Here is a 14,435-nt window from a genome sequence, read left to right on the forward strand (position 1 = left end):
TTCGTAGCTTATATTTTGCTCTTTATGTATTATATAATTTTAATCCTTTCTAAAAGTTTAACATTACTTGGACAAATCAAAGGTGTAAAAATCGACCAGGACCATCTTCCTTCTCGGTCGTGGTCGGTCAAATGTCAAATAATGATATCAGGAATAACATTATTAAAGATGAAAATTGTACAATATTGATAGATGATAAAAACATTTGTTCCAATAGTTAAAATTGCTCATAGACCAAGTAACATTAACTCGCTTAATCGTTATTTGAGCAGTTCAGACAGGATATATGTTGCCATAATGTTTTTCTAAATTGCTGGTTGTAACACGTGACGAAGGGGTTTTGTATACAGTAAACTACGGTTATAACGAACTCAAAGGGACTGCTAATTTTAGTTCGTTATAACTGTAGTTCGTTATAAGCATTATACAGCATAACTACAGCAAATAGTCGGGACCAAAAAAAGTTCGTTATATCCGTCAGTTCGTTATAAGCGTGTTCGTTATAACCGTAGTTTAACCTCCATTGCAGGTGATGAATGCATACATGCATGTCCTGAAGACCATGTGGAATAGGATCCACAGCCGTCACTGCGCTGTACTTGATTCCTTCCTTGTCAACCATTGGGAGAAAGACGAGTATGACGTGCACCCCTTCAAGGTATGGACGAGCATAGTCATGTACATTGTATAAAGGGATGAGTAAAGTACTGGTATAAGGTTTTCGTCCAAAGATGGAAATTAAAGAGACATTTGAAGATCTTCGATTCGGTTATGGATCCTTGTTTAGCATCTACTTTAGGCTCAAAGAGATATGAGGTCAGTTTTGTAGACAGTTCATCGAAGGTCTAGAGCAGCAGTTTTCCTTTTTCAAGAATATCCTCACTGGACATATGTCAACATGCTATGTACAGTAAACTACGGTTGTAACGAGGTTTAATGACCGCTTTGAAAAGTGTTCCAATTATTTCACAGTGTGTCAGATTAATGAGGGAGGAAAGCAAGAAGTGATGCAGGTCTCAGACATTTACCACTTTGGTTATTGAGTTTGAAATGTTCAATATTATAGCCATTTCAACATAAATACCATGCGCGTTTATCCAAATCAGAGGAAAGTAATCGTATGGATATGCTAATATCAGTAAACTTGGTCAAATGGAAAAGAACTTATTGTTAATTATAATATAGTAGTCTGTAGATAGACATACGCCTATGTGTTTAAAGAGCATCAAATGAATCTTGCTTGATCAGGGTAAAACATTCAAGACAATATTATTTTCCTTTTCACCAAAACCTTTACTGTAAATTAAAGCGACATAACCCTTTGAACATTCTAGCTTGTCCCCATCTCAGTGGAGCTCCTTTTTTAAATATAAATGCATGTGCTTCTTTCCTGTTTTGGAGACTAGGCATTAGTCTAAAAAACATTAAAATGTTTTGCATCAGTGACAAACCCGATGCAATTCCATGTTTTGACTTGTACAATAATTATGTCCCGGTGTTTCTCGGGCGACCGGTTGACTTGTCTTTGCATGTGTTTGTGACGGGTGCCACCGGTGGACAGAATACGGTCACCTTTTTGCGAACTGGTATTTTCACTATTTGCTAGTGATTTATTAGCACATGCTCGTGATATAGTCGGTATCATTCAAGGTGTTTGTTTTAATTATGGCAATGATTTTGCGGATTTATTGTATATTAGGAGGAACTTGGAACTTACACGTGGATCCTGATGCCAGTGAACATGCCACTGAATCAACACTGGGTGCTTCTGGTCGCCAATGCCCAGGATGGAACAGTCGGCGTGGTCAACTCTAAGCCTGTCCTTGATGTAGGGGACAAACTTATACAACATTGGAGGTAATTTGAGGGCGTGGCCAGCTATATGTAGATATAAACCTTTATCATCCAAAACTGATATCACTTGGGTGAGATCAAGTGATATATATATACTGTAGAAATTGCTGCAACATTAGTGCATCACACTGTTTTGCATCCATAGTGACGTCATTGTTACCGTGACGTCACATCACTAATTACTGCTACTGAAGCTGTTAGCAATACTTTTTACACTTAAGACACTGCTTATAACTGCTCCAAACTGAAACTGCTGGCAGAATGATGTTGGGTGATAAATTTAATCTCACCCTTGTGTCTTTTGATGTCAAATATATCAACACTCGTTGATATGTTTTACTCTAAAAGACACTCGGGTGAGATTCTCTATGAACAACACTGTAGGTGGGTTGGCCGAACAGGTGATGTGGTCAACTCCCAGCCTACAATTGATGAAGACTACTGCGCTGACCAGAGCTGAGGTACACACTGATGAAAGTCTGCTACCGATTTTGTAACAAAAGCTGCAATCTGGCTCAGCTACAAACATGTATAGTTAATCAGTCCTAAATGTATAGCGCTAGGTTGTAGGTGGGTTTGAGGCAGCGGAAACAAATAGATTTCGTTAACTAAATCCTATATCTATTTCAGAAAATATACTCGCAGTTTGAGGAGAGGTGATGGGTCAGTGGTCACATGGACAAAGACAGAATATCCAGTACTGAGTCAAAGAGATGGACATAGCTGTGGCGTGTTTGTGAATATGGTACGTAAACTAGATGAGAACAAGATATATAATTCTCTTTCATAATTGCATAATATCAATAATAAGAGCAATACACAACCAAATATGATGAATCGTTACTATTCAATATACAGTCTGAATTTCTCCACATTTACTCTTTTTTCACTAAATTTTCTGAAATTCCACCCAGCATTGGAACTATATTACAATTGTCAATCGCATGAGCATGCTTGGGTACTTGCCATTCAAATGTGTCATTATCAAAACTGAATATTTCTAGTAGTATCTTAATCAGTATTAATATACTGATCAGTTTCTACGATATGTGTTTACTTAAATTTCCATAGTTCTAACAAGTTTTGGGATACAGTACGTTTGTATTAAAAACAAAAGCAAAATGACAATGTGGGCTTTTATTTTTAAATATAATATATTTCCATGTGTACAATGTATTCTGGCACTCTAAATCGAGATTGGACTTTTTTGCGTTCATATTCAACGGGGTCATGCTGTTGGAAAAAGGCTCTGAGTGAGTGAGTGAGCGAGGTTGGTTTCACGCCACCTTTAGCAATGTTCCAGCAATAGCGCGGCAGGGGACCCCAGAAATGGGCTTCAAACATTGTACCCGGGAATTGAACCCGGATCTTCGGCGTGATGAGTGAAAGCTTTGACCACTGGGCTACCCCACCCCACTGACCTGATATGAGACCGTATACCGTCAGTAACAGCCATATTGGATTTTCATACACCCACTTCACATATTTCACAAGAATATTCTGGTACAGAAATCCGTTATTTGACACGGTTTTGTGTATTAATAAAATTAATTGTGATGTGCAGAGACATCAATTCTTAGAACTACTTTCGTGACTTTATTACTAAAATTATAGAGGAAAAAGGCTCACAACAGAGGTCACTGATTTACGAATACACACTGATTTACAAATACCAACGTCATTGAACATAATAAAAGATGACGTCACGAACAAAAAACGCGACGCCAATGACGTCACATAGCAATAGACCAGATAGAAGTCCATTGTTAGGGATAAGCGGACTGCTATCAAGTTACAGTTGACAGCAGACTCCTGTTAACACAGGTCAGTTTTATTATAATTCTATCTTGTTTATCATTATTTATTCCATTGTTAACGTTTGTGATTACATTAGAGGGTTGTATCGGAAACACGCCTTGCCCAATATATTTCTCCTTACCTAATATGACACCGTATACTGCCACTATAGACACCTTAGGGGTCAAACACTGAAGAACAGTGCTTTATTTTTTTGTCAATTATTCGTCACCAGTGGCTCTATATTGTTACAGGCAGCAGAAGCTGTACTGTCGGAGGTGCCTCCCAGTGTCATGAGAAGCTGCCACACTGTCTGGTACAGGAAGTACATCTGGCGCAGGTTGCGAGAATATGCTGGTGAACATATTCCGCCTGATACTGACACACATAGTGAGTATAAATATTGTTTTCCAAATATACCTCAAAACCTAAATACATACAAAAGACAAAACCCATTCCATATTCATGGTACACAATCAGAGTCGACCATATCATGGGCATGTGTTTATGAATCACTACCAAATAGTATGTTCACGACAAGGTGAACATATCCTGCCAATAGCAATATATATCCCACAACAAAACTAGAATGTCCAAACCCACGTACCACTGTGCGTACTTCTTATGTCAGCAAACTTTGTTATTATTCGTTTCCCGTTAAATCTAGCATTGTCGTACCACGTTTATGTACTGTAAGACGCAAGTTAGGGACAATTCCTAAAGCGGTTCAGTTAAAATGTTTGTTTAACGCCCCACTCAATACGCCCCCAGCAATATTCCAGCTATATGACGGCGGACTGTAAATAATCGAGTCTGGACCAGACAATCCAGTGATTGATATCATGATCATCGATTCACGCAATCGGGATATGCTGACATGCTTAACCAAGTCAGAGAGCCTGACCACCCGATCCCGTTACAAGCATAGTCGCCTTTTACAGGCAAACATGGGAGCTAATATTTGTTACATGTGTTGTGCTGAACTGAATATCAAGCATGTTGATGGTTAGGTTTTTAAGTAGTTCAATACTACTGAATAATTATATATTAGACAAATTGCATTAAAATGCTTAGAGACATTAACGTGAGTTATTAGATTGACACCCGCTGCTGGCTTGTTTCCAGCTATTCGAAAAACTAAAAAACCAGTAGCGAATCCACTGCTCCTGAATTAGCTATATTACGCTGAGTCATTCGCCGGTCGGTCATCACCACAACGTGGGTTCTCGGGATCAGTTCTGGTGTTGCTGACTTCACAGGCCTTCGAGGACGGGGGTCGTCTTCAAGGCACTCCCTGTTACACTCAAACTCTGCTGCCTAACTCGTTATGTTGGCAAAGAAGGGACATACTTCCCTAGTGCTGTATTCATATCTTCATGGATGGCTTTTGGCGTTGTTATATAAATCCTTTTTTTCTGCAATTCCACTTGACTGCACATTCCTAAAATTTGTCCATTTTCCAAAGGTCACAGACCTCTGCTTGTTTTGATTACTTTTGCGCAATTCCTTCTATCAGAGTCTCAGATATCAGTCAACCATCGTTGCTGACACATTGCTGAGAGAATATTGTCATTCACTCACTCACTTATTATTCACATGCTATTAATGATGAAGTAACGACTGGTATTATTTCCAATGTTGAAGTGAAATATTAAAGCAGGTACATCGTACATGTTACAGGTTTTTGTGAAATGTTTGTAATATTTCTTGTTATTCAAGTACGAGTGAAGCCTGGCAAACTGGAAAGTGTCCGGACATCTATATTCGCAATGGGCAAAAAGTTAATATTAATATTGCTATCACAGGACATTTAACAAATCCCGATTTGACAAAATAGAGGGGTTGTATGTCGATTATGATAAAGGAAGACAACTATTAAAATATGTTCCTAAATTCCGTGTTTTCACTTGTACCATATGTTACCATGTTTCGCAGATTACCAATTGAATTGCCTTTGCATGTGTTTGTGATGTGTATCACCAGCAGGACAGGCTATGTTCGCCTTTTCGTGGACACCTGATATTTGATAGGGATTAAAAAACACATGCTCATGAACGGTCATAGAGGATCATCCAATATATGTGAATTTTATATGTTGGCAAATGGTGTTTATTGTTGATACATAGATTTACAAAGAAAACAGCATGTACAAAAGCCAAAATCTCTTTAATGTCGATTCAAGGATTCAAGTACTAAACATTGTAAGCGTTAAAAGATATAATGATTAAAAGTGTGTTTATTTCAAATATATTGCTAAATGATGAATTAACCTGTTTGGTTCTGTATTTGAAATATCGTTGTCCTTCTTGCAGTGCTTGAGTCTCAATGTGAAAAGCTGACAAATAATCCAGCGTCAACGAATGCCAGAGCGTTTGCGTATACAATAGTCAATATGTCGACCAGCATAGATGATACGAGATACAGTTTGCATAAAGCAGCCGGCCTCGGTGATATTAGACGCATGCACTTGTTGATAGACCAGGGGGAGGATGTAGCAGGTACCGATGACCGAGGATGGACGCCTTTGCACTGTGCCTGTGAAAACGGTCACGTTGAAGCTGTCTCTGATCTGAGATCCAGGAGGACGGGCGACGTACAAAATAGAGCTCAACTTACATTGTACAATCCTGTCTTGGGTACGGAGTATATGTATCTAGCAGGAACATATCCACTCCACATTGCTTGTTTAAATGGACATGAGAATGTAGCGCACATTTTGATCAATAGCGAGGCAAATGTTGACGACAAAAGTGAAAATGGAACAACAGCTCTTTTTCTTGCTTCTGCTAACGGACATGAAGCTGTAGCCTCACTTCTGATCAAGAGTGGTGCAAGTGTTACAGCTGAGAGAAAGGACGGACGGACGGCACTACATCGAGCTTGTGATAATGGGCATGACTCTGTAGCCGCACTTCTGATCAAGAATGGTGCAAGTGTAACAGCTGAGGACAAGGACGGATGGACGGCACTACATCTAGCTTGTTTGTATGGACATGAATCTGTAGCCGCACTTCTGATCAAGGATGGTGCAAGCATTACAGCTGAGGACAAGGACGGATGGACGGCACTACATCTAGCTTGTTTGTATGGACATGAATCTGTAGCCGCACTTCTGATCAAGAATGGTGCAAGCATTACAACTGTTAATAAGAACAGACGGACGGCATTACATCGAGCTTGTCGGAATGGACATGAATCTGTAGCCGCACTTCTGATCAAGAATGGTGCAAGTGTTACAGCAGAACAGAAGGACGGAAGGACGGCATTACATCTAGCTTGTGACAATGGGCATGAATCTGTAGCCGCACTTCTGATCAAGAATGGTGCAAGCATTACAGCTGTTAATAAGAACAGACGGACGGCATTACATCTAGCTTGTAAGAATGGACATGAATCTGTAGCCGCACTTCTGATCAAGAATGGTGCAAGTGTTACAGCTGAGGAAAAGGACGGATGGACGGCACTATATGTAGCTTGTCACAATGGACATGAATCTGTAGCCGCACTTCTGATCAAGAATGGTGCAAGTGTTACAGCTGAACACAAAGACGGATGGACGGCATTACATCTTGTTTGCCAGAATGGACATGAATCTGTAGCCGCACTTCTGGTCAAGGATGGTGCAAGCGTTACAGCTGAAGACAAAGACGGAAGGACGGCATTACATCTAGCTTCTCAGTACGGACATGAATCTGTAGCCGCACTTCTGATCAAGAATGGTGCAAGTGTTACAGCTGAGGACAAGGACGGATGGACGGCACTACATCTAGCTTGTGACAACGGACATGAATCTGTAGCCGCACTTCTTGTCAAGGGTGGTGCAAGTGTTACAGCAGTAACGACACATGGAGTGACGGTACTACATCAAGCTTGTCAGAATGGACATGAATCTGTAGCCGCACTTCTGATCAAGAATGGTGCAAGTGTTACAGCTGAGGACAAGGACGGATGGACGGCACTACATCTAGCTTGTCAGAATGGGCATGAATCTGTAGCTGCACTTCTGGTCAAGAGAGGTGGAAGTATTACAGCTGAGGACAAGGACGGATGGAATAAAGAGTAAATAATAGCCAACTTTAGTACTACTATTACAGTCTGAAGTACGTGTAACACATGTGGCGTCTCCTTGGGCAAGTGACTTTGTTCGAATTGTGCCTCTTTCCACCCAGCAGTGAGCGGGTACCCGGTAGGATGAGATGGCAATGTGGTTGTTAACCTTCTAGCGGCTTACAGGTACTTTTGATTGTCTACTCTCCATTGAGCTGAGAATGATTTTTGAGTGAAGACTTTTCAATGTCTAAGCTTAGAGTATGCTTGTGCATGGAGAACAGCGCCATACAAATAACGTGGATTTTATGTCCGCTTTCGGGTTTGATTTTTATTTGTTGCAAGAAGGTGATAGGAGTTGCCTACCATGTCAGTTTTCGCAACTGTCCTTGTTTCATGCACAGAGGTTCATATAAAACATGAAACGTTCCCTTAAATACTTGTCTGATTTGTATTACTGTTCAATGCTTTGAATAGTAAAAAGAAATATTCAGAGAATGTTTTTGGTGCCCTTCAGCTAAATTACAAAATGTTATTGAGTTACTTGTGTCTAATACCTGAACATGACCTTCTTTCAGTTATGTTATCAATGTCAAATATTGAGTTATAGATTCAGTGCCCAGGGGACGCAACTCTGAACAGCAAATCGCAGCGCATCCGTGCCCCCCGAGTTATAGATTCATGATTGAAATCATTCTTATAGCGCCCAATAATTGCTTTTATCCTATGAGTCATAACTGGTTTTGTAAAACTCAAACTAAGTGCATACTTTTAGAAAATAAATACCATGTTGAACATTTCTTCTTCTTTTTTGGATATTTTAAATAAAACTTTAAATGTTTATACGATTCTGTTAAATCATTTAATCTTCTGGGGAGAAGAGGTGGCTCTGGGAGTTCGATTCCCCACATTGGTACATTGTGTGAAACTCAAGGCTGGAATACTAAAAATAAGATTGTGTTCTTTAATCTGATTGGTTGAAAAACATGATTTATATCAATTTGTCTGACTGATAACCGAACTTACTTAAATTTAAAATGAATAAGTTACCAAGACCAGAACACGCCAGTAGAGACAATATCCGACCCGTGAAGATCTGGTAGAATTAGGTCTTCAGCAACCAATGCCTGCCATAAATGGCGGCTTTGCTGTCGTAAGACGCGACTAACGGAACGGGTGGTCAGGCTCGCTGAGTTTGTTGATGCATGTCATCGTTTTGTTTGTTATTAAACGCCGCACACAGCAATATTCCAGCTATTTCGCGGCGTGACAGATTAATGTGGGAGGAAAGTCGAAGTGATGCAGGGCTTAGACGTTTACTACTTCGGTGAAACCCATCTAAGCATCGATCCATGCAATCGTGATCGATGATATGCGACAACAACGTCAGCTACCCGATCCCGTTAGTCGATTGTGACAATAGCTAGATATTTTTCACCAGTCTATATATAGCATTAAGTGACTCCTGGTGTGCCATTATTCGTTGATTATTAAATGCATCATGTTGAGGCAAAACTACGTACACGATGTAGGGACAGTTACAGCTTTGTCTTAATAAAACGAACGGTCGATCAAAACGTGATGGTTATAAGTCTTATTAATCAAAACCTTATTGCAATAATTTTTTAATTAGAAGTTTACACGATATACGGCTTTTCCATTGGACGAGAGGTCGGTCACATGACCGCGAAATTGACGTTCATTAGTGTATGAACGACACAGTTTGACGTTCATACCTTTTTCACGAGACCGTGTCCTTGAAATGACGTAAACACTGACGAACTACTTCCACATTCCTGGGGAAACCCCTGGGAATTCCCTAGCTCGAAAACATGCATAACCGTTCTTTCTGATCAATTAGAACCTTTATTTTTGGTCTCAGCGTTTCACTATACATTGAGAAATGTCAGAGAGCGTGACTGCATGATTGTTCACAAATATACTCGCTACGGCCCATCCTAATGAACAAACGAAGAAATGCATATCTAAACTATCGTAGTATCGACTCGATCCGTGATTAGGCTGACATTGTGTCTGTTTGGCGCATCTTTATTCACCTTTCAATGATCGGCCAGTTGATCAATGATGACTAACACATGTAACCGCCACAGGTTCATTAACAACTTAGGAAATCTCTCCCGTCACGTTTATCGCGTCAGCCATTTTGACGTCTGCTACTTAATGTAAATTTATTACGACGCACTGTCATTGTGACTGACTTACTGAGGTAGTTCTTTACAGACCTTTCTCATCTAATGAGGATATGATTTGAACACATGTGCTGCGTAAGATGTTTCTGAAGAGTAAGTTGTGCATCCATACGCCCATGTCACCTCTCTTTTTGAGGAACTATTTTACTCCGCGATATAGCTGGTTGTTGTATGGCTGTCAGTGTAAACATGAAGTCACACGTACTAAATAAAATTGTGTTTAGATCTTGGCCTCCATCCTTTGAGGTAAGAAATTGTGATATTTCTTTTAATAATACAGTTCATACAGTTCATACAGTTTGGCCCTCACTCTATGAAGGTTCATACTCCAATGAACTCACACAAAGTGAAGGTCATTTCTTAATTGAATGCATTGAAATTCATTTCCAAAATATAAACCACATAGTGACCAAGAATTACATCCATCGGGCACTCACATTAAAAAAGGGAAGCCAAATACTTGGGAATAAGTTTTAAAGACCATCTTAATTTCTAGCCATATGTTAAATATCTTAGCAAATGGCTGAAGTAACTTGATTTATCAGGTCGGGGAAAACCCCCAACTGGTGACAATAAACCCAACTGGTGACAATGAACCCAACTGGTGACCATGAACCCAACTGGTGACCATGAACCCAACTGGTGACAATGAACCATGAACCCAACTGGTGACCATGAACCCAACTGAGAATAAACTGGTCCTGTGTGGCTACAAAAACATGCGTTTTTTGTCCGTGCGTTGTCTGTACTACTTGGCGCATGATGGTGGGTATAAAATACATTATGAAAACTTCTTTCATTCATCGATTCTTATAACATTACCCCGTTTGTTGCGCAGGTTATTGTGAACCCGAGTACCTTTTCGCCATTTGGACGGTTCATTCGCGTTACGCCGACTTTCAGAAAAGATTATTCGCGTTACGCGGTTTTTCTTTGATGTGTGCGTGTTATGTTAACACACGAGGTTGTTACAAGCAAGCAATGAATGGTGTTTTTGGATGGTGTTCACGACACATTCTAACAGTAGAAACAACAGATTTATGATGCATTTTGTGTCGTTTATTCCACACATTATATAGTATCAAAAGCAGCGACATGACACATTTCAATTTGGTACAACGAACAGAACATGATTTACATGAATTATAACATTTTTTTAACTTGATTAGAATGGCTGATGGAACATCGGCAGAGTGGATGATGTCGATTTCTTGCCTCTCCAGCCTCATCTTCAAATTGGCGATGTTGCGGTCGACTTCTGAGTATTTCTTCTTCTTGGGAGGTCTCTTCTGTACTGCTTCGTACTGCGCTCTGAATGTCCGTTGACTTCTGCTCTTTGGAAAGGAAGGTAATCATCTCGAAAATGTTTTGATGTGCCTTTCACGTGATCTTCGGTCGACTGTGCCATCCCTCCAGGTAGTTGTTTGTGCGTGGCCGATCATTGTTGAAGTGGTTCCAATGATTGATGTGGAGATCGCTCTCGATCCACTTGCTGGTCATGTAGTCTGCAAGTCTTTGACATCTTTGATCGTCTGGAACGCGCTCCATTAGCTCAAGGAAGTAGTCTTCAACCTTAAGATAAAAAAGTAAACCTGTCAGTTTTACACATTAACATGCATATTGAATATATTACACATTAACATGTATATTACGTATATCAAGTTAATAGAGTCTAATCTAACGGTCTGGTTACTACTTACATTGCCAACAGGAATGAGTGGCATTATTGCACACTGCTTGACGAACTTTGTAATCTCTGGTCTGTCAGTATAGTCTTTCTGCATGTTGCACTGTTGGGTCTTCCGCCATACACACTGGGCAAAGTGGAAGAAGCATCCCTTTCATGTGGCACGAGGTAACCGCGATGTGGCAGCATTCCTGGCAGCGACTTCGAAGTCCATCTGATAAAAAAAATTGAAATTTATTATGATTTTTAAAGTTAAAATCACACGCGCTCATCCCATCGTTCTTTTAATCCTCAGTTAGCAACCAAACTGCAACTATTCGCGTTTTGTCGACCTTAATTTTGACCCCAAATGTCTAAAGGTCGGCGTAACGCGAAGACACCATTTGGACACATTCTGTGCTTTAAATCAGTCAAAAACAATACATTGAAAGTCAAAAATTACCTGAAATGTACTTTGTCAACCACTCTCTCCGTCCACCATGCTTCCTACTCTGACCCGCCACCTGCAGTCCAGGCAGTCAGGTAACGCTCAAATCTGGCCTTCGGGTCAGTGATGAATGGTCACATTTTGAAATAGTTCGCGCTGCATTGCTTAAAGTGGCAATATGTGTAGGCAATTCATAGTCTTTGTGCTATATCATAATGTTTTTACGGACACTTAACTGTTGAATATACATGTGTATGTATTACCAATAAATTCCGTTGTCATTTATGAAAAGAAGTGTAAAATATTGTTATGTTGGTAAGATTTGTTTCAGGATGTTAAAGTTACAAAACCCACAAAGAGGAAGCAATGGCAGAACTCAACCCCCCCCCCCCCCCCCCCCCCCGCCCAAAAAAAAAAGAAGAAGAAGAAAGACAATGTTGGTAATGTCCAGCATACAACCCTTTTTTCGGATCCTGTAAAGATTACAGACCTTAACGAAGGCCCTCCTCCTCCTCCTCCTCCTCCTCCTCCATATTATGGTCAATTTTCGTAAGGAAGTGGATCACATCGGTACTCTGTAAATGAAGGTTCTATATAATGATTTGATTTCATGGGTTTTCAAAGAGCATATATCATAGTACATAACTACAAATATTGAATTTGAAAAAAATATTTTACTGAATATTGCCACATTTTAATACGTCTGTATAACCCTTAAAACAAACCGGAATGCATTTAAGTTTCTCCTGAATGATTTCCACCAATTGTGTTATTGTCATTTTGGTGGGCTTTTCTGACTCTTTGCGATCTTCTGGCGTCATGAAGAGTTTCTTCACTGTGGGTCTTCTACCCTTTTTCTAGAAGATTCTTCTTAATAATTAATTCTCTGAAATAATTTCTGAAATAAATGTAACTATTTTCCTAACAAAACAAATAAATCTGGGTGTGTGTGCGTGCGTGCGTGCGTGCGTGCGTGCGTGCGTGCGTGCGTGCGTCAGAGTCAGAGAGAGAGAATAGCGTCGTGCCACTGCAATACATCTGGATCTAACACGTGATTTTGTCCAGGCCTGTCAGGCGGGGTGTGTAAGGGCTTGCCTCTAAATGCTTGCTTTTTCTAAGCCAAGATATCCACCCTGCTATCTCCGGCGACAGGGAATTGTCAGTAGCTCATCACGAACTGGCATCAGTATGTTGGTTTTCATCTGTTATACAAAATTATTGATTATAGAAGCCTACTTGGAGATCAGAGGATCTGATGCAAGTGAAGCCCATCAGATGGCTACACCGGGGTATCAATGAGTCCCAAAGGTATTTCATATGTTGTGATATACTATAAATTTTACCAACTTGTTATCAGTTTAAAACACATTATGTAGGTTAAATGAACCGCAAATATGCATATATTAATGTTTTCATTTTCTTCCAGCTTAACAAACGCGTTCCAATTTACAATGAAACGATTCATTTAATGAAACCCACACATCTTTCGCAAACTCAGGCTGCACCAATTTCAACAACCTCTCATGTTAGTACCCAAACTTCTCCTGAACCACTTCCAACACTGTATGGTCAACTTCAAACCACCAAACATCTACTTCTATCACTTACGCCGAGTCAAGAACTCCCACGGTTGAAACCACAACTGACATCACAAAAAAGGTCCAGCAAAAGACGTAAACAAAAACAAAGCAGTCATTACCAAACTATTTGCCTATTTGTGACAGTTTATATGGCTGTACTGTGGACAATAATGCCAAGTGGATTGGTTGTGACTCAAAGAAATCCTTTGCAATTATTGGGTGCATTGTGAATGCATCGGGAGTTACATGAGGAAAGTTGGTGATTTACAAAACATCACCTATCTATGCCCAGAGCATAACAGAAAGGAAAGGTGTAAATAAAATGAGGATTATTAATATGATTTTTGTTATTTTTGTCCCATAAAAGTTTTTTTGTGTGCATAATACTTGTTTTTATATTAAAATCATCCATTAGAATCGGATTGGAACTCGTATTCCCTTCACCCGCAGTCAGCGACATTACCAAAGGAGCTGAACTGCACATGTGAATGAAGCAGAATAAAAAGTACATACTTTTACAAGAGATTGCTATGAAATAATTAAAAAATAACACTTATACATCGTTATGTATATATTATATTATAATTTACTTCATTCTTACCAAATGATTGTTAAGTAATTGATGTGTCTTTCTTATATTTTATTTATACCACTTCAAATTACCCATAATCATTCGTCATTGTACCTATAATTAGTACTTGAGACGTGCTTGACCATTTCTTACCTGTTCCAATTTGGAAAGTTGTCTGCAGCTTCTCAGCCATGCATCATCTGTGGGTACACCTGGAAGCATCCACACTTTCACTTTTCTGTTGTGATTGTCCGATACAACG

At 39.7% G+C, this 14,435-nt stretch overlaps 2 protein-coding genes across 3 annotated transcripts in view; both read left to right on the forward strand.

Annotated features, from left to right (window-relative positions):
* Positions 1–14,435, forward strand: part of LOC124114938 — a 100,083-nt gene that overhangs the window by 977 nt on the left and 84,671 nt on the right. Inside the window, exons 2-5 of the mRNA XM_048391974.1 lie at positions 530–658; positions 1,700–1,857; positions 2,485–2,599; positions 3,906–4,041. Of these exons, the coding sequence (XP_048247931.1) occupies positions 530–658; positions 1,700–1,857; positions 2,485–2,599; positions 3,906–4,041 (538 nt within the window). The remainder of the gene's footprint in view (positions 1–529; positions 659–1,699; positions 1,858–2,484; positions 2,600–3,905; positions 4,042–14,435) is intronic.
* LOC125377877 (ankyrin-3-like) lies at positions 6,233–8,498 on the forward strand. Of its 2 annotated transcripts, XM_048391953.1 has the most exons (2): positions 6,233–6,673; positions 6,773–8,498. In XM_048391953.1, exons 1-2 carry the CDS (start codon positions 6,299–6,301, stop codon positions 7,712–7,714), a joined length of 1,317 nt encoding a protein of 438 aa, XP_048247910.1. In that variant the 5' UTR covers positions 6,233–6,298; the 3' UTR covers positions 7,715–8,498. The 2 variants fall into 2 exon arrangements, with proteins under 2 accessions (XP_048247910.1, XP_048247909.1); XM_048391952.1 differs by having other exon boundaries at positions 6,233–8,498.

Source organism: Haliotis rufescens, unplaced genomic scaffold (assembly GCF_023055435.1).
Source record: "Haliotis rufescens isolate VD_foot unplaced genomic scaffold, xgHalRufe1.0.p SCAF_103, whole genome shotgun sequence".
NCBI classification, from domain to species: domain Eukaryota; kingdom Metazoa; phylum Mollusca; class Gastropoda; order Lepetellida; family Haliotidae; genus Haliotis; species Haliotis rufescens.